Source organism: Antennarius striatus, chromosome 16 (genome assembly GCF_040054535.1).
Source record: "Antennarius striatus isolate MH-2024 chromosome 16, ASM4005453v1, whole genome shotgun sequence".
Classification (NCBI taxonomy): domain Eukaryota; kingdom Metazoa; phylum Chordata; class Actinopteri; order Lophiiformes; family Antennariidae; genus Antennarius; species Antennarius striatus.
In genome coordinates this window covers 17,548,646-17,567,606 of record NC_090791.1, presented here as the reverse complement: position 1 = coordinate 17,567,606, position 18,961 = coordinate 17,548,646, and the positions used below count along the sequence as shown (strand labels likewise).

The 18,961-nt window shown below is 43.0% G+C and overlaps 2 protein-coding genes across 5 annotated transcripts; both read left to right on the top strand.

The window, feature by feature from the left end:
• Positions 1-134: 134 nt before the first annotated feature.
• znf653 (zinc finger protein 653) lies at positions 135-9,825 on the top strand. Of its 3 annotated transcripts, XM_068337088.1 has the most exons (12): positions 135-324; positions 480-516; positions 650-1,032; positions 1,154-1,194; positions 1,893-2,207; positions 6,417-6,934; positions 7,019-7,196; positions 7,408-7,486; positions 7,574-7,691; positions 7,799-7,913; positions 7,992-8,091; positions 8,228-9,825. In XM_068337088.1, exons 1-12 carry the CDS (start codon positions 266-268, stop codon positions 8,403-8,405), a joined length of 2,121 nt encoding a protein of 706 aa, XP_068193189.1. In that variant the 5' UTR covers positions 135-265; the 3' UTR covers positions 8,406-9,825. The 3 variants fall into 3 exon arrangements, 2 of the variants coding, with proteins under 2 accessions (XP_068193189.1, XP_068193188.1); XR_011038378.1 differs by lacking the exon at positions 135-324 and having other exon boundaries at positions 386-1,032; positions 7,822-7,913; positions 8,228-8,367; XM_068337087.1 differs by lacking the exon at positions 135-324 and having other exon boundaries at positions 386-1,032.
• Positions 9,826-12,120: 2,295 nt separating this feature from the next.
• On the top strand, positions 12,121-18,091 carry tspan34b (tetraspanin 34b). 2 transcript variants are annotated; one of them, XM_068337002.1, is made up of 8 exons: positions 12,121-12,342; positions 13,784-13,861; positions 14,989-15,204; positions 16,766-16,840; positions 16,923-17,030; positions 17,118-17,255; positions 17,343-17,435; positions 17,584-18,091. In XM_068337002.1, the coding sequence occupies exons 2-8, from the start codon at positions 13,805-13,807 to the stop codon at positions 17,641-17,643; spliced, it is 747 nt and encodes a 248-aa protein (XP_068193103.1). In that variant the 5' UTR covers positions 12,121-12,342; positions 13,784-13,804; the 3' UTR covers positions 17,644-18,091. The 2 variants fall into 2 exon arrangements, with proteins under 2 accessions (XP_068193103.1, XP_068193102.1); XM_068337001.1 differs by having other exon boundaries at positions 16,923-17,255.
• Positions 18,092-18,961: the final 870 nt, after the last annotated feature.

Genomic DNA, 18,961 nt, shown 5'->3' with positions numbered 1-18,961 from the left:
CGAAGGTGCGCCTTGTAGTCCAGTGCGTCTTATAGTGCAGAAAACACTGGTGAAAACATGGGCGTGGTTTAAATACTGCAGCTCACGCTAAAGTTTGTCACGTGATGATTATTTTTTTACCTTTAAACTCTCTGGGCTCAGGCCGGGAATACATTTCTGCAGAACCGCAGGAAGACTTTGAATCTGCGTCTGGGTGAAGAACACCACCCTCACGCCCATCTCCGAGGCGGCAGTCACGGCCGCCAGCAGCAGCACCGACCGGCTGATGCTCTGCTCCCCGACCACCAGGGAGCTGCACGGCGGTGACGGAGCAGCAGCTCTGAGGTCGTTCTTTACATCCGTCCGTGACATAAATGTCTTAAACACAAGTGTTAGAACATCTGTCATGACTAACAATAAGATACCATGCAAATTCTTTAAATTATTCACCCGATCATTACGTTATCGCCGACGTTTCCCGCCTTGTTTACACGTTACAGGTTGGTGTTCAGGATATTCGGTCCGTCAGAAAAAGAGGTCTGTACTGTACAGTTCCGCCCCGCTAAATAGTGGAGATTTTCTCAATTTTTTTCCGTTTACGTGTCCATCAAATATAGTTCGACATGTTCTTGAAAATGTTAATAATCGTTTCATGTGGCGAGGCTGGCAGGACAGGAAAGCCTTCCGTGCTGGAACTTCCTGTTTGGTCAGACTACTTCCGGGACGCCGGGCGGTGACGTCAGCTGCTGTGGCCAAGATGGCGCAGAAACGGACGGGGTTGGAAGTTGTCCTGGACGCTGACCGAGCCGTAGAGCGGGGGACAGGCGCCTTGAGGCGGTGCAGGGGACGACCCAGACTCACGGACTCCGACCGAGCGCAGAGGCGCCTGGAATCGCGGAAGAAGTACGACGTTCGGCGGGTTTACCTGGGAGAGGCGCACAAGCTGTGGAGTGAGCTCCGCAGGCGGACCAGCCTGAGTGATGCCGGGCTGGCGGAGTACCTGATGCTGCTCAACTCCACCTGCGGGGAGAAATACATGCAGAAATTCTGCGGGTAAGCCCAGATAAAGTAGGTCAGTATGCACTTTAGGTGACTTAGGTCTGCATTATGTTGTTAGTAAATACTGTATTTGCTGGTTCTGGCCAGTCCAGATTGACTCTATGTTGTGTTACAGGAAGAAGAATTCTACAGAAATCTCGGTAAAACAGAAAAAATGTGAGTTTTTCTGAAGCCTTGATTTGATTTTTTAAAAAATATAAATAGATAAAAGTATCCTGGAAGTCACACACATTATCTCTAAAGCTTGTTTACATTTGAAATCCAACCTGTAATCTTGCTTCACTCCAAATACAGTAGTACCAGGCAAAAAAAATTAAGATGAAAAAGTAGTGAGAAAATGGAAAAAACAAGAAGGAAAAATAGAAGTCTGTAAGGTACAATATCAAAAGTCATCAAAATAACAAACTGGTAAACCGTATACACTTATATCTTATCAGACTTTATTTAAATTCCTTTAATAATGTCAGTATGCACAATATATTTCCTGTCATACTTTTAAAATGTTCTTAAAACGTTCATAAAACGTTGCAATTATGAAATAAGTTGTGATTTTGAAAACTTTGATAACGAATGACAAACTTAAAAGTTCCAACCAAACATGTGATGTCATTTTGCTGCTTCTGTTTGTCTAATAATGTGACAGTAAATATCTTCTGTATACAATCTTTATAAAATTGTGACATTTTCTACTACAAAATAATCAGGAATGTGTTTGAATTTCTTTTATTTGTTGGTTTTTCTCTCCAAACAAAGCGTTAAGTGATGATCAGTTTCAAAATTAACCCAAATTTTTTTGAAAAAAGTTTGCATGTCATCTGTGGCTGTTCTCCCAGCTGACTCTGGTTGTTTCCCAGGCAGGAAGGAGCAAATCTCCAGTCTCCAGAGCCTGGTGCGCTGGTACCAGGAGCACGCCCACTCCTGCCCACAGGAGCCCCAGCTCACGGCCCTGGAGCCTCAGCCCAACCTCTCCACTGTTGCCATCTGGCGATGTGACTCTGATCACTCATTTGTGCAATACCTGTTCTCACCACTGAGGGGAGCTAGTGACTCTGAGCATGAAGCAGATGTGACCGAAGGCGATGGAGAGAATGCAGTAAAAACAGACATGTCTGTTGCTAAAAGTGCAGCAAACAGGAAGAGGAGGAAGGAGGCTCACAAACTCTTCAACAGTAAGTAAATTATTTCATTTGCTTAGAGCACATTTTATATTAGTACATGTAGTCCTCAACATACGAACACAACTAGTTCATGGAGGTTGTTCAATAAGCTGAATTTGTAAGTAGTCCGCTGCAAATACTGGACTGTTGAAATCACTAGAAAACTGTTACAAGCACATAATGTCATGTTACTGTAGGATAAATAAGAATAAAATCATATTAAAATACTTGAAGCTGCGTGAACGAAGCGGTGCTGCTCAGTGGGGTTGTGGCAGAAAGGGGAACTGCAGGACAGTAGTCAGATGACATCATATGTTTGTATCTCAGAATGTTCGTAATTATTAAATTAAAAAAATGTTTAAAAAAAAAAGTTTAAATAAAAAAAAATAGTCAGAGATGGCACCATGTGTTTGTTCGTATCTCTGAATGTTCGTAATTCAGATGTTTGTAAGTTGAGGACTACCTGTATACTAAATATATCTAACTTACACACCTGGAATTAGTTAGTTATTCATTTATTTCAGGCAAGGCAAGGAAAAACAAAACAAACAAACAACAACAACAACAAACATAATTAAACAAGCAAATAAGCAAAGACCATGACTCAACAATACAATTCTGCCTGACAGGGAGTGGGAAGAAGAAAATGTATGTCATCCCACCCCAGTTCCTGATTCAGAGATCAACACACTGAGCTTCACTGCTACTTCGAAGATTCAAGGATAACCACACAATAATTGCATCATGATGGGCAACAATGAAATTATCACATTGCAATTGCAATTCCACACAACAATGTAAGGAAGGCACGATATACCAACAATGGTAATGTACAATATACCAACAATGGTAATGTACAATATACCAACAATGGTAATGGACAAATGCCAACAACCAGAGACGGTCTTTATATAACAGTTTGAATTTATGAGTACTTTGGCATTGCTTGTGTTGTGAGTCCGGATTGTTCACTCCGCACACAGACACACAAAAACGTTTTTACGCATGGTTTGAGCTCTCGGCAATGAAAAATATCCAAGACCTCTGGAGTTATGAGCCCCGACTGGAGTTATAAAAAATCGTTGGAGGTTTGGTGGTAATAATTTTTTGAGTGCTTTATATAAACTATTGATGTATTATATTGTACAATATCATGAAATTTTAGCAACTTTTGACTGCGTAAACAGGTTATGAGTATGTTCAAGAAAACCAACCTTGTGAATGATCCGCGCTGCTCTTTTCTGTAGAATGATCAGAGGATTAATTGTGTTCTGGTAAGTATTTCCCCAACACACTATGAAAAGTATGGGAGGAACAAGGTGCAATATAAAGTACGGAGTGTATTTCCATCAAGGTATAGTTTTGCTTTATTTATAAAAGAGGGTTTTGGACATTTTTGTTTTTATGTGTCTGACATGGGGTTTCCATGACAATTTACTATCAATTATAACTCCTAAGAATTTATTTTCACTTAAAATTTCAGTTTGAGTGCCATCAATACTTATTTTCTGTTCAGACATTATGTTGCGATTTCCAAACATCATTACCTTGGTTTTATTTATATTCAAAGATAATTTATTTGTCTCCATCCATTCTTTTATTGTGTTTAGTTCCCTGTTTACTGTGTTCACAAGCTCAAAATAATCATCACTACTGTAAAATATATTTGTGTCATCTGCAAATAGTATGAGTTTCAGGACTTTGGTTGTGTTAAATATATAATTTATGTACAGATTAAACAGTTTGGGCCCCAACACTGACCCCTGGGGTATACCCCAAGCAATGCCAAGTACATCTGATGAATGTTGACCCATTTTTACGACCCATTTTTACATATTTCCAGTGCATTACTTATTTCTTCTACAGCTGCTGTTATTGCCATTGATGTAGTTCTTTTGGTTCGAAAGCCATACTGATCTTCATTAATTATGTGATGTTTCTCAAGAAACTTTTCAAGTCGAGAGTTGAAAAGTTTCTCCAAAATTTTTGAAAATTGAGGCAAAAGTTAGATTGGTCTGTAATTATTAAATGCATGTTTGTTTTCATTTTTGAAGAGTGGAATTACTTCAGCAATTTTCATTTTGCCTGGAAAACAGCCAGTCTGGAATGACAAGTTATAGATATAAGTTAAATGTTTGACAATATTTAGTATAATTTTTTTAACCAATGACATGCTAATGTCATGACAGTCGGTGGAGGACTTACTTTTACACTTCTGCATGATCTTTGTCACTTCCTGCTCATTTGTAGCTGAGAGGAAGAATAAAAAGGCATTATTTCCAATAGTTGAATTTGCAATTCCACTATCAAGAATATCAGCAGCCAACTTAGGGCCAACATTCACAAAAAATTTGTTGAACTTATTTACTGCATTATTCATATTATAATCTTCACCATTTTCATCAATAAAGTAATCAGGGCATGTCAACTTTGAGGATTTTTGCTTGATTAGGCTATTCAAAGCATTCCAAGTTCCTTTTATATTGTTTTTATTTTCATGCAACTTTTTTTGATAGTATAATTGTTTGCTTGTTCTTATGATATCGGTTAATTTATTTTTGTACTTCTTATATCTTTGTTTCACTTCTTTTGTTTTTATTTTGAGAAAAGATTTGTAGAGATTGTTTTTCTTTTTACAGGCATTCATTATTCCTTTGGTAATCCAAGGGCTTTTGTGATGTTTTTTATTATACATGGAAGTGAGGATGTCTAAAAAAGTATAATAAGCACTGTCCACATTAGGGTCACTGCACACTGAAGTCCAATCCTGGAGTGCCAAACTGTTGTTTAGGGCTTGGACCGTTTCATTAGTTAATATTCGATTGGAGATTTTTGACATAGTGTCTTTAGTTCCCTTGAAATTACCATCATACAAAGTAAAAACAGGTAGGTGGTCAGTTATGTCACATATAAATAGGCCACTAGTGATTTGATTTCCCATAATATTAGAAAAGATGTCATCAATGATTGTGGCACTATGTGACGTTATTCTGCTGGGTTTTGTTATAGTTGGATACAGAGACAAGCTGGACATTGTGTCAGTGAGGTCATCAACTGTTTGGTGATTGGTTGGGTTTAACAGATCAATGTTAAAAAGCACCAGATAAATTTGTTTTTTTGCTTGACTGTTGAAAACAGTTTACCAATCCAGTCAGTCAAAGTTTCTATATCTGAACCAGGTGAACCATCTGAACACAACTCATGATGATATTTGTCTTTTAGAATTTCCACTGTTAAACATTCAAATAGTCCCTCCACAGCTGTTGTCATATCAGTTAAAACGTTGAATTTAACAGATTTGTGAATGTATAAGGCAACACCCCCTCATGTTTTACCTACTCTGTTTATATATCTTAATTCATAGCCATCAAGACAAAAATCAATACGTTTGTCATGGTTGAACCAGGTTTCAGTTATTGCAATGACGCTAAATGGACGAGTGAAATGTTGCAAGTAGGCTCAAAATTTGTGTACATGCTTCCACTATTAAAGTGGATTATTGAGAGGCTATCTGCTGAATCTACACTGTTTTCATAATGTTCTTGGTTGAAATAATTGCAGTTTTTGACAGTAGCAGAGAGGAAATGATTATCAGGGTCTATTTCAGTGTCTGTGGTGGTGTGCTCTTGATACTCACACATTTCCAGTTCTATTTGTTGATGCTGTAGGATCTTCTCTAACATGTCGATGTCCATATTGGTGCTTGGTGTAGTCTGTGTTCTTGGTGTGTTCGGCATTGTGATGATGAGGAGTCACAAGCTCTATCAATGTCGACACTGTTCAAGATCTTCTCTGCTCTTCACCACCAATACTTCTGCAACTCCGGTGACCCATTTAGTTTGATGACGATCTTACAGTTTGTTACCCAGGTTTGTTAAATCTTGTCTCGTTTTTTCAGTCGTCGTGCGATCCTTGCAATGTCAGCATTTTTCTTTGTCAAGTGCTCAAACTCCTCTGGTGTCAGGCTTTTCCTTGGTGGGGGCATTCCGGTAGTTTGTTAACTAGAGCATCCAGTGGCAGGGGATACTCCAGTCTGTTTGTCAGGGCGTTCGTGTCCCCTGGCTCAGGTGCGCTGGCTTGTAGCACAAAAATTATATTAAGAGTCCATTTACCACACAAAAACGTATTCGATGAGCAGCCACCTAAATCTACAACACTTCCTTCACGACAACACTTCCAACCAATTCTTTCAAACTATTGATATTTACCTACTTTCTGTAGATGTTGAGGACAACCCAGAGGTGTCTGAGGCTCAACGCACCACCGTCAGCCCCGTGGATCAGACTGTAGTCCTGAACCACCGGCCTGGCAGAGAGGCTTCTTCCAGGGACGCTCCAGTGACAGAACAGTCTGTCTGGGAGATGAAGGATGATGTGGTGGTGCAACAGCAAGACTCACCCGCTGCAGCATTTCACTCCATCCCCTCAGAGGAAGAGGTGGAGGAGGCCGAGGATCTGAGACGAGGCAGAGATGGAGGAGCTGGAGGGGTCAGGACTTTGCCCCACCGTTACGGGTGTGTTGCTGTTAAGACATCTTTACCTGATAAACCAGAGAAGATGGACAAGGACTCAGATCAGTCACAGAACTTGAGTGACTCGGTCCCGGCGGAACCTGAACCAGAGCTGTCGGATCCGCTGCCCATGCAGGAGCAGAGCGAGCTGTTCGACCCCCAGACTCTGCAGACCATGGTGACCAGCTGTGAGATTCCTGACCAGAGGATCCCTCTGGAAGGCTCGCAGGTGGGTGTCCTGAGTAGGTTGTGGAGACGGTTTTACACACCACAGAGAAGTCACCATGTTTATTCCATCTGTGCTCACCTCCAGTTAATCATTATCACCGGCCCCAGCTACGAGGCCCTGGCATCAGAGGGCATCCAGCTCAACATGGGCGGTGGGAACGTGGAGGAGGTCACCTGCACTGTGATCGGAGGAGTCTCCTACAACCAGGTTTGCACGTCTGACTCAAAACTCAGACCAGCGGAGGACGAAGACTCGATAACAGGTGAGTTTCATGCAGAAGTGCCGCTGCTTGAGCACAAAACTCCATTTTGACTGACTTTGTGTAGACATTAGACACTGAAATTTGATGGGGATCAAAAAATTTTCATCAGATTTGTGCTTTGACTTAGTCAGGAATGTAATCTGTGTAATTTGATTCAGGCAGTGCCTGCAGGACTTTCTCTGTAATCGCCCTCGGCGGTCTTTCTTCGCAGCGTTAAGTGAGAAGCAGCTGCTGCAGCCGACTGATGACGCCCTGGACCTGAGCAGCGACAGACAGGTGCAGCGGAGCAGGTTAGCATTAGAGCACGCTCTCACAAGAGAATTCATTAAGAAGACCTGCTCCACTCTGATCTGGGGGCTGTGGGGTCTTTCTGGCAGCATCAGGTCAAAGAGGAACAGACGAGGCCCTGTCATTGAGGCAGACGGGATGCTCAAGATGTTCCACTGTCCGTACGAGGGCTGCAGTCAGGTCTATGTAGCCATCAGCAGCTTCCAGGTACAGCGAACGTCTCCATTCGTTCACACTTAACATTTCAGCTACAGTTGTTTTCGCTTAGAATTGAAATAGCCGTCTGTTTGCGTCACTTCTCTCTCTCTCTGTAGAATCATGTCAACCTCGTTCACAGGAAAGGGAAGACCAAAGTTTGCCCCCATCCAGGCTGCGGGAAGAAGTTCTACTTGTCAAACCACCTGCATCGCCACATGATCATCCACTCAGGTGGGCTCTCAAAGACACACTTGTCATGTCGGAGTCTGGTGGTCGTTAGCGTCCAGAGGTAACGGGATCTCTCCACAGGGGTCAGAGATTTCATCTGCGAGACGTGTGGAAAATCATTTAAGCGTAAGAATCACCTGGAGGTCCACCGGCGGACCCACACCGGAGAAACACCCCTCCAGTAAGTTAGCAGAGCTGAAAATGAATGTTAGCGGCATGCATCTTAGCACTGAGCGTGTTAGCAAGGTCCAGCCTGTGCAGCAGTGTCAATGTCAGAGGTGATGTAAGATCCAAAATGTGTTGATGTCATCTGTCAGGTGTGAAATCTGTGGCTACCAGTGTCGCCAGCGCGCCTCCCTCAACTGGCACATGAAGAAGCACACGCCAGAGGCTCATTACAACTACACCTGTGAGTTCTGTGAGAAGAGGTTCGAGAAGCTGGACAGCGTCAAGTTCCACAAACTGAAGAGCCACCCGGACAAACAGCCGAGCTGAGGCGTTCAGGCGCCGCTGACAGGAGCCGAACCGATCCAGGCTGGACCTGGATGACGCAAAGGAACGCTCGCTGAAGACACCGATGATGCTGCGATTGTCTTGCCTCTCGTGTCCAGGATGACGTGGACACACAGGCGGTGGGTAAAGCAGCCGGGGGGCCACGCCCACAGACGTTTCAGACTTCACGTGGGTTGTGAACACATCGGCTGCAGCAGGAAAACGGTTTAAACCCGCTGCTCAGCAACGATGTCAGTTTACATCCTGAAAAAAGTGGCTCGCCGATTAAAAGCAAACTATGCAGGATTTAGCCTCGCTGTTGGTTAACCCCTTCATGCTCCGCAAGAGAAAGATTTCTACTGAGATATTTTTTTGTGGCGCAGTTAAATATGGATGCACTTCCATGAAAAAATGGTTTAATGTCTATTCCAGCTGTGGGACAGGAGCACGGTGTGATCCACAACAAGAAAATTAAACAGTCAGTAGCACTGAGGAGCTAATTCAGAGTAACCTGAGTGTTAGATTGGATGAAGCGGCGTGACCGCCACCCACACGACCAGGCGGTTAATGCTCGGTGTTACCGTCTAGTTCCATTGTTTACTAAGTGCTGCTCAACACATATGCAAAGCGTTGCACTAGACAAGCACTGCTGTGTTTACGCCACATCTGTTTTTGCTGGTGAAATGTTTCAAATGTCCGTGTGGAGCAGCGGGCTGCCGCTGCTGTTAGGCGCAAACAAGCAGAGGCGCACAGAGAACTTTTTTAAACTACGACTTTTTAACCCACCTCTGCAGAAAGGGCTAGAAAGACACACACCCACAGCTCCAAGCGCGTGCTGCTATTGGACGGAGTGGACACGCCCACCTAGAGGTCTGATGGTCATGAGATCACATCGACGACGGAGCACCTGCAGAGAAAGAGTTGCTGATCGGATCGGTAGGATGTTAGAAATAATCCCGGTGTTGGATCAGATGGAGGCCCTAACTCTGACTGAAGCAGAAATTAACATCTCAAACACTTACAAAAAACAGTCCTACGTAGGTTAGTTTGATCACTTCCAGGTGTCTTTAACCAGTTAGAGCAGAGGGTTCTTTTAAAGTGTTTCTGAACTCAATTCAAATTGAACAAAAGTGTGAGGAATGAATGAAACGTACTGGATTTGTTAACGTTTACATGACATTTACGTTTTTATCTAAGATCATTTTCTAGTGATAAAAGTAACATGGTTTTTAAAGCATGGCTTTAAGCATAAATTAAACTTGTTTGTGGAGTGTGGAAAGCCAAACAAAGTTAGAAATGTCTATTTGTACTTTTTACTTTGCTTAGACGACAGTCAAACTTTTCATAAAAGTATTTTTTCATGAAAAGCTGTTTGTGGGCCTTTATTTCTGTAACACTATGAATATTTTTATAATATACAACATGATAGATCCATTAATTTAATACACTAATGAAATAACAGTGTGGTTGGACTTGAAATTAAAGTTCTGAAACTTGTATGGATCAGCAGTCATTCTGTCCCAGTCTCTTGACTGTCAGGCATCCATGAGAAATCACATCAGCTTATTGAGTTTCTCATGAAATGTGACCCTTGTTTCTTTTGTGTGTCCCCTCAATATTTTAGTTTGCAAGCAGAAGCACTTTTTTTTTCTCTGCTGTCAGATTTAACAAATGAATCACTAAAATCTGTAAATGTTTGAGTTTCATCCTTTTCTGAAACTGTTCCATATACATTGTCCATATGCAGCTGCTCCTTCCTGTTACATGATGCGCTCAAAGATGTGTGTGTAAAATACATGACAAGAAAAGGCGACGTCGGGTCGTAAAGAACTTCACTCAAGTTGGATCCTCTCTCCTGATTTATTGTTTAAAGTTTAGCATACAGAACCACTTCCTCTCCATTCATGTTCAGTCCTTTTTACTAATGGTTACCCTCTTTTGAACATGATGATTGTTCCATTACTTCATGTGGGCCCGTCCCCCTCCTCTGATGTCATCAACACGCTGTGTTTGTTCATCATCTCTCTTTCGTTTCCACGTCTCTGTGGGGTTTTCCCAGTTTTAAAGGAATCCTCTGGATTACAGAGATTAAACAGGTGTATCATGTGACCAGCTGACAAACCACAGACAGGTTAGAAGACAGATGACTTAATGGAGTCTGTCAGGACTGCAAACAATTAAAACCTCAAATATAAAGTAATAAATAGTGCTTATTTATTTGGGCACTGGGAGAGATTTGAATGGGTGATTTATTTATACATGTTAGCTCCGTGGCTCCTTCCTGTTATTTTTGGGTAATTATTAACAATCGCGTTCTACAGTCAAGTTGAAATCAGCCCGTTTAAAACACGTCAACAAGGTAAATAACTTGCCCTGCTGGCATGAGTGGAAATGTCTGCTGACAAATCACCACATCACGGATCAATAATCCTGATTGGCTGTGAATAATTGACTTATGCTCATTTTACCTTTTACTTTTTTCATTTGACGTCTTGACAAAACGTTTAAATCAAGTTAAACGCAATATGTCCTACATTTTTAGTAATTATGTGTTAGCATCTAGTTATCCAGTCGCGTTACAATAGTAGTTATTAGCAGCTGTCCTCCTGGTCTGAACCAACCCAGCGTAGAGATGGATCCTACGCTGGATTTAGTTGCACATTTGAATGAAGGAGTCTTCTCCTTTTCCTTTGGGCTTTTCCCTTCAGGGGTCGCCACAGCGAATCAGTGTCCTCCATCTAACCCTGTCTTCTGCATCCTCTTCTCTCACACCAACTACCTTCATGTCCTCTTTCACTACATCCATAACCCTCCTCTTTGGTCTTCCTCTAGACCTCCTGCCTGGCAGTTCAAAACTCAGCATCCTTCTACCAATATATTCACTATCTCTCCTCTGGACATGTCCAAACCATCTCAGTCTGGCCTCCCTGACATTCCGGATCCTATCTATCTTGGTCACTCCCAAAGAAATGTCTACCTTCTCTGCCTCATGTCAACCAACTCTCTACCTTTTCCTGTCCTAGTTTCAACATTCAACATCCCTACTCTCAGTCCTATACTCTTGACGTTCCTCTTCTCTCTCGTCCTATGAACACACTTTCCTCCTCTCCTTCTTCGACCAACAGTAGTCCAATTTCCACTGGCACCCTGTAGGTCAACAGCGCCGATGGCGGTCGTGGTTAACCCGGGCCTCGACCGATCCGTTATGGAAGTCATAGGTTTGATTCGCATGTTTGATTTGGCAAAAGTTTTAGGCCGGATGCCCTTCCTGACGCAACGCTCTGTATTTATCCGGGCTTGGGACCGGCACAATAAGACACTGGCTTGTGCGCTCTCGCGGCTACATTGTCTGAATGAAGGAGTGAATGCAGGATTTTATTTGTAACTTTCTTTAACATTTTTAAATATTGGCTTTAGATTTAAAATGCGTGGAATTTAAAGTTACTTCACATTACCGGTAAACACGTCTAAATGTGCTCACACTATTTTGTCATGTTTACCAACTCCATCCATATTAACACCTCAGAACAGAGGTGTGTGTTTTAAAAAGCTGGCGTGGCTTCACACAGGTGCCCCCTCTTCCTCCTCCTCCCCTCCCTCCCTCGTGGGTGACTCCATGGTGATATGAGCTGAATCTCCTGTGGTCACACCCACCTGCTCCCTCCTCCCTCCTCCGTTCTTATAACCGGCCGGCAGACTTAAAATAAAAACACTCAGCTCTAAAAGTCACCCGGCAACGCCTCTGGTCCAGCAGAGCAGGAGAACCAGGTGGAGTGGAGACAGAGACCACCTGGTGGGTTGTTCTCAGAGGACTGGGGGGGGGATCAGACGCTCCTGTTGTCTCAGTCTGATCACACGGCAGCAGCTTCCATCACCAGAGCGACGGACTCTCGGCGGTGATCCAGCCTCAGAGCACAGCCGTGGATATTTCCTGTGAAAGGTAAGACTGACTGAACCTAGCCCGACTGGGGTTTAAACTCCTACAGCAGCATCTCATTGTTGACTTGTGAATGTTATTTTTTCACTGCCGTACCAACAAAGCAAAGGGACCCATCCAACAATGACCCTTTGTCCTCCGAGACCTGCCTGTAATTATTCCGCTCAATGGCATCCTTTGAGATCGGTCTGTGCTTCTGGTGGAAGTTGGTCAGTCAGAGAATTCAGAGGTTTGGTTGAAGACCAGCAGATACAGACTGTGTTTCTATTCACAACTTTTAACACAACAGCTTCATGTCACACAGACATTCATGCTACATCCGTCTCGTTGCCCTCGCTGGGACTCTCATGTGACTCTCGGTTGTTAATACATCACCAGGTCAACTCCCAGGTGTCACAGTGGAATCAGTGACCCTGTGGAAACAGGAAAAGCTTGAAGGAGTGAAAGGTGGGGGAGTTTAGGGAGTCAGGACGACTTTTGTTGTATGATTAACTTGATAATTTTCAACTTCAGTCAAACAGCAACTGCCAAGTCACTTCCTGTTTTCAGTTTACCTGATGCGAGCAGATAATAGTGTCTAAACTGTTTCTAGGAAGTATAGGCTGAATGGTGAGAAGAGCTCACACGGGAGTTCTCCAGGAAGTAACCTGTTGCTATGCACAACAAGGGTCTGCTCACACCATCACTGGGACAAACATTTGTTTGTCTTCTGATGAGTTTACCCACATTTGGAGAAGAGTTTGGAGATGATTTGGGAGTCGAATGCTGATCGCCTCAGCCATCCCAGAGGTTCGGGTGAGGAGGGTTCAGCTGACGAGAGATTTCATGCAAATACGCTCCAAAGAGAAGGAGAAACATTTGTACATCAACGTAGATTTGCATGCCACTGATCTGTTGAACACAGGAAACACAAAGCTTTGTGTCCTCAGTCCTGCCTTCGTGCTGTCGTTCTCCCTACAACAAACAGGCCTGGCCTGAGGTCTATGTAAGGTGATATGTGTGGTTTAATCGCTCTTAGAGTTGCAGGGAAAGCTTCAGACCACTTTGAGTGTTTGATGAAGATAAGTTATTGAAGTCACAAAGGGCAAAAGGTGAGGCGCTGGGAAAGAGGCAGGTGTTTTCACCTCCTCTGGTTTCTACTTCTCGGGAGAAACAGCAAAGTCACAAAAGCAGTGTGCCAACCAACCGGCAGCGCATAGTGACATAGTGAAATTTATCATCAACACAGCTAATGCTGGACAAACACTCGGCTCTGATGCGTGGAAAAATTCTCCGTATTAATCTGACTCAGAAGTTACATAAGGACAAAAACGTCATGTTTTATAAAAATCTTGATGAGCTGTCCAGAAAAAAAAGGCGTGAGTGTGAGAATAAGATGGAGGTTGACGTCAAAGCTGGATGGTTTTGGATGTTCTATCTTTATTTCTCTTGTCTCCCTCTGTAGGCAGAGGAACCAGCAGCGACAATGGGATGTTTTGGATTCCTCAAAACCATGATGTTCATTTTCAATGGCATCATATTTGTAAGTTTTGATGTTTTATCTTTCAAAAATACCCACCAATGTCAAAATACAAAGCAACTTATGCTTAATGCAACCGCCAGACTATTTATATTATATATTTATTTAATTAATATTTAAACTTCAAAAGTTGGACATTAATAAATTGTTAGACTCACCTCAAAAGAAAGAATTCTCATTATGTTCTGACCTTTACTCCCTTCTATGCATCATGCTGGATCCTGCACTTCTATTGCAGCTCCCCTTTGTTAGGCACCGCTCCTTTCTGCTAAACGCCCACAATTTATCAAACTGAAAGTAGCCCCCATGAAAACCAAACAAAAACTGTTTGTTACGTTAAAAAAAAACCCAACCGAATACAAATCACAAGGTAGCAGAGAGTACTGGGTATTTAATGGAACTACAAAAAAATCCTATTGGGATAAAATAGATGATAACGAGTTTAAATCTGATTAACCTAATCATAAAACATGAAGAAAACAAACAGTATTCAGAAATTACCAGGAGAATACAAGATGAGAAGCGTCATGAGACACAGACAAGACGACACCAGAGGCAAAACAGAACAACTGACAAACTAGGACAAACGCCCACAGACCTAAATACACGGGAGACAATGGAAGAGAACACAATAGAAATAATCAGACACTCACAGCAGAGGGAAGACAGGTCAACACAAAGAACACTAAACACACACAATCCAGAATACACAAGAAAGAGTAGAGTTAAACAAACACAGAGGAAGTAGGAGGTAAACCAGGAAAGAAGAGCGTTCAGAGAGAACCGATCCTCCACCGGGCCGTCATGTTTGGTTTGTCATAATGTATTGATAAATGTATGCATAGTTCTGATTTTATAAGATGAAAACAACCTTGTTTCAAAAATGTTAAAGATTCCTTTAAAGATCTCCCTCATCCGGATCAGGATCTTCACCAAAAGTTGATCGCCATCCATCCTTGGTCAACATTTCATGCAAACATAGTCAATAGTGTTTGCCTAGTCCTGTGAACAAACAGACGAGCAGTCTGGACCAATCACGTAGCCTCCCTGGTGGAGGTAATAACAGGCTCACGTCAGAACCCTGACAGACTGTCTTTAATACCCCTCCTCCCTCCCTCACCCTCCCTCAGCTGGCTGGTGTTGCCATCCTCGGCGTTGGGATCTGGGTGAAGGTGGACAGCGGCTCCATCCTGACCTATCTGGGGCAAATTGAAAACGCCCCACCGGAGCTCAGTCAGGTCCTGAACGTGGGGTACCTGCTGATCGCACTGGGGGCTCTGCTGCTGGTCATCGGCTTCCTGGGCTGCTGTGGAGCCGTCAAAGAAAGCAGGTGTATGCTGCTGCTGGTAGGTAGTGGCAACAGTTTGACGTCACCCTGGTTCTGAACCTGAAAGCATCTGTGTCACAGTCAAGTGACCAGTTCAATAAACATCAAGCTACTGCCAGCAGCTGTTAGCTTTGCATGAGCATCACTGACTAAACAGAACATTTAATTTCTCTGGAGAAGTCACTCACTAAAAAAATAATGATGACACTGAGTAATCACCCGTCTCCAGCCGTCCCCCCAAGTATTTCTGTGCATGCATGGTGGTGCCTCACAGCAAGAAGGTTCTGGGTTCTAGTCCCTTCTGTGTGAAGATTGCATGTTCTCATAGGTGCGAGTGTGTGCGTGAGTGGTTGTTTGTTTTTCCTGTGTCCCAGCGATGCACTGGCGATGCGTGCAGAGTGTACCCCGCCTCTCTCTCGTAGCCATCTGAGACAGGCTCCAGCACCACCTGTGACCCACGAGGCAGAAAAGGGGGCTGAAGATGAGATGACTACGGTCGTGTCATCTTCAAGAAAATAGATGGATGGAGGAATTGTGAGCCTCATTGGTCATGAAACTTTACCTTAGAACCATGTAATCTGTAAACAAAACGCGAAAGTCATTGTTTTATATCTGTTCTTACTGTTGTTTTCATATAGATTATACAGTCAAATTAAAAGCATTCAGAGATACTATAAAATTTTGGTTTTATCGGACAAAGCCACACTGCTGCCATTGTTACAACACAAAATCCTGATCCAAGGGTCCTAAACCTGTCCCACTGGACTGAAGCCCCTTTCCACCCGGTCTCTGTCTTCAGTTCTGAACGGGTTCTCTTCCTGACCTGACACCAAATGCACCACAACCCCAAACAACAGGAAGACAAATGGGGGCAGGAGAACTCCAGGGAGGGTGTGTGTGGTTGGAACAATGGGCCTTTATATCGGGGTGGGGGGGTTGTTTGTGTTTTTGCATTTGCATGAAATTAAAGTCACTTAAGTCAAGTTCCACAATTTAACAAAAGTATTTTCCCCTTGAACGTCATACATGTATTTGTTTTTGGTGCACCAACGCTTCATCCCAAAGTGAATTTAAAAAAAAAAAAAATTGCCTCCTTAATGGGTGGAAAAAAGCAAATATTACTTTATACTGATCAAAAATTAATGAAAAGATGCAAACACAAAGGGCGGCCCGGTGGCGCAGTGGGTAGCGCCGTCGCCGCACAGCAAGGCGGTTCCGGGTTCGAGTCCCGCTCTATGTGGAGTTTGCATGTTCTCCTCGTGTCTGCGTGGGTTCTCTCCGGGTTCTCTGGCTTCCTCCCACCTCCAAAAACACGCGCTTCAGGTTAATTGGCCAAATTGACCGTAGGAGTGTGTGTGTGTGTGTGTGTGTGTGTGTGTGTGTGTGTGTGTGTGTCTCCGTGGTGCACTGGTGTCGCACCATGGAGCATCCCCCGCCTCAAGCCCTGAACAAGCTGGAATAGGCTCCAGCTCCCTGCAGTAGCAAATGGATGGATGGATGTAAATGTAAACACACTATGCTTTAATGGTTGGTGTAAGACGTGTCATTCATATAAAATGTCGACTCTTTTTTGTCCCTAGTTCTTTATCATAGTGCTGCTGGTCTTCATCGCTGAGGTGGCTGGAGCTGTGGTGATCTTGGTCTTCAGACCTTTGGTGAGTGAACTCAGGAACACAAGGAGAACATTGGCATTAAATCAACAACCAGCTCCGAGTTCTTTATATATTTGTTTCTTAGGCGGACCAGTTGATTAATAAGATCGGAGTGGCAGCGGTTGCCAACCTCAGGTCGGAATATGGAAAAAATCCAGATATCACCGGACTGTGGAATACGACAATGGACACAGTAATCCTCGTGACTTTCAGATCATTTCACATCATCTCCCCCACGCTTTGTATAACACGACTTGTTCTCTCTTTGTGTCCACATCAGTTAAAATGCTGTGGATTCTACAACTCCTCGGACTTTGTGGGCTCTCCGTATTATGTGGCCCACAGCCAGCAGTACCCGCCTCAGTGCTGTCCAGGCATGACTGCTCCGTGTAACCAAACGGTGGCTGACAACGGCACGGTACGGCACTACAAACCACCACAACCGCCACATGTATGATGCGATCCATTCATTCCACCTGTTACCTCCACTCTTTCCTTTCCTCAGACGATAAGTGGTTGCTTCCCAAAGATCAAGACGCTGGTCGATGATAACACCGTGGTTATTGTGGGTGTGGCGCTGGGAATAGCAGCTCTGGAGGTATGACTTAAATGTTTGTAAGGTTCACTTTAATTTAAATGGTTGGTTTATTCCATTTCTGATGTATTTTATATGTGCCATGTATGAATGTGGACAACATTTCTAGGAAAAGGCTCTTTTATTTCATAAACACGTATATCCTCCTCAGATATGTGCCATGGCCGTCTCCATGATCCTCTACTGCAGAATAAAGTCTCACAGCAGCTAACTGCAAAGGAAACCGGCTGTGGAGAAGACCATTTCAGACATGGGAAATGTACTTTTTATTTGTCCTCGAGAAGGCTTTACTTCTATTTGGCAATGCTTCAAGACGCAGAACAGGTCACATCTTAATTAATCTATTTCCACAACATTAAAATCAAATAGATGCCGAGAATGAATACATGTGATCTTTAATTTTAAAATGTCTTGGGCTGTAATTTCACATACGATAAGAGAGACCCCACGGTGTACTAACCAGGGTTTATAACCTCATACCTCTAACACAGGCACAGGGAATTAGAATGTTTCTGATGATAATGAAACAAAGACCACTTTGTGGAGCCACTGTTGTAAAGTCATTGCCATAAACTAGCTTGTACCATAGATGAATTACATTATTTGTATGTACATGTTGTAATGTGATCAATTTTTAAATAAAGTTTAAACTATTCTCAGATGCTGGTGAGTTCTTTACAGACATTTTGACTTCAAACAGGTAAAGCTAATTTAATATTCCTTTGTTATCTGCTTTGTTCTAACAAACACGTTTGTCTACAAGCACAGGTATAAACCTGATTTTAACCTGTTGACTTGAAGCTGTTAGTGGGAGGGTGTTCGCTCCACTAGGTGCCTGGAACAACAATTAAAAACATGACATGTTTTTCCATTGGTAGAAAATTGGAATAATGTTTGCACAAGACATTCAGTAGCTTGGAGCATGCACCGGTTATCTGAAATTGTTCAATAAAACAGGAGGTGCTAATGTGTGTGTTGGAACAAAGGCCACCTACCCTTATAGATTAGTCCGGTTATTGTAGCTGAGATTGCTTTTGTTAAGGAACAACCGCTTTAAAGATCATTACCCTACAGCAGTCAGCCATCGTCTGATGTCATCGTCTCCCCGAACATAGACGTCTGCTCCAGGATCAGTTAGTTGTCTTTAACTCTGCTGATTTTACACATCAGTTTTGTCAGCAGGTACTGAAGGTATTCAAAGATTTCCAAAACCTTTTCATGTTAAAGAGAGCAAAAACGTCTGAACATGAGCAAACCCGTTTAAACCTCCGTGGCTCCATATCTCTCTACAAGGCTACATCAGCTACATCAGCTGAGGCAAGCATAACACACCTGAACTGGCACAGTTCAGATGCATTGTGGGTAATTTGGGTAATCAGTTTTCGTAGGAGGAAAAAGATGACAATGCCTCTAGGACTGTCTTGGACCAGAGATGATTCTACTAGATAGGCCTTTAACTTTATAATGCAGTAATTATATTATTTAAACTATTACTGTTACTGTTCAAAATGACATTCATCTCTTTTACC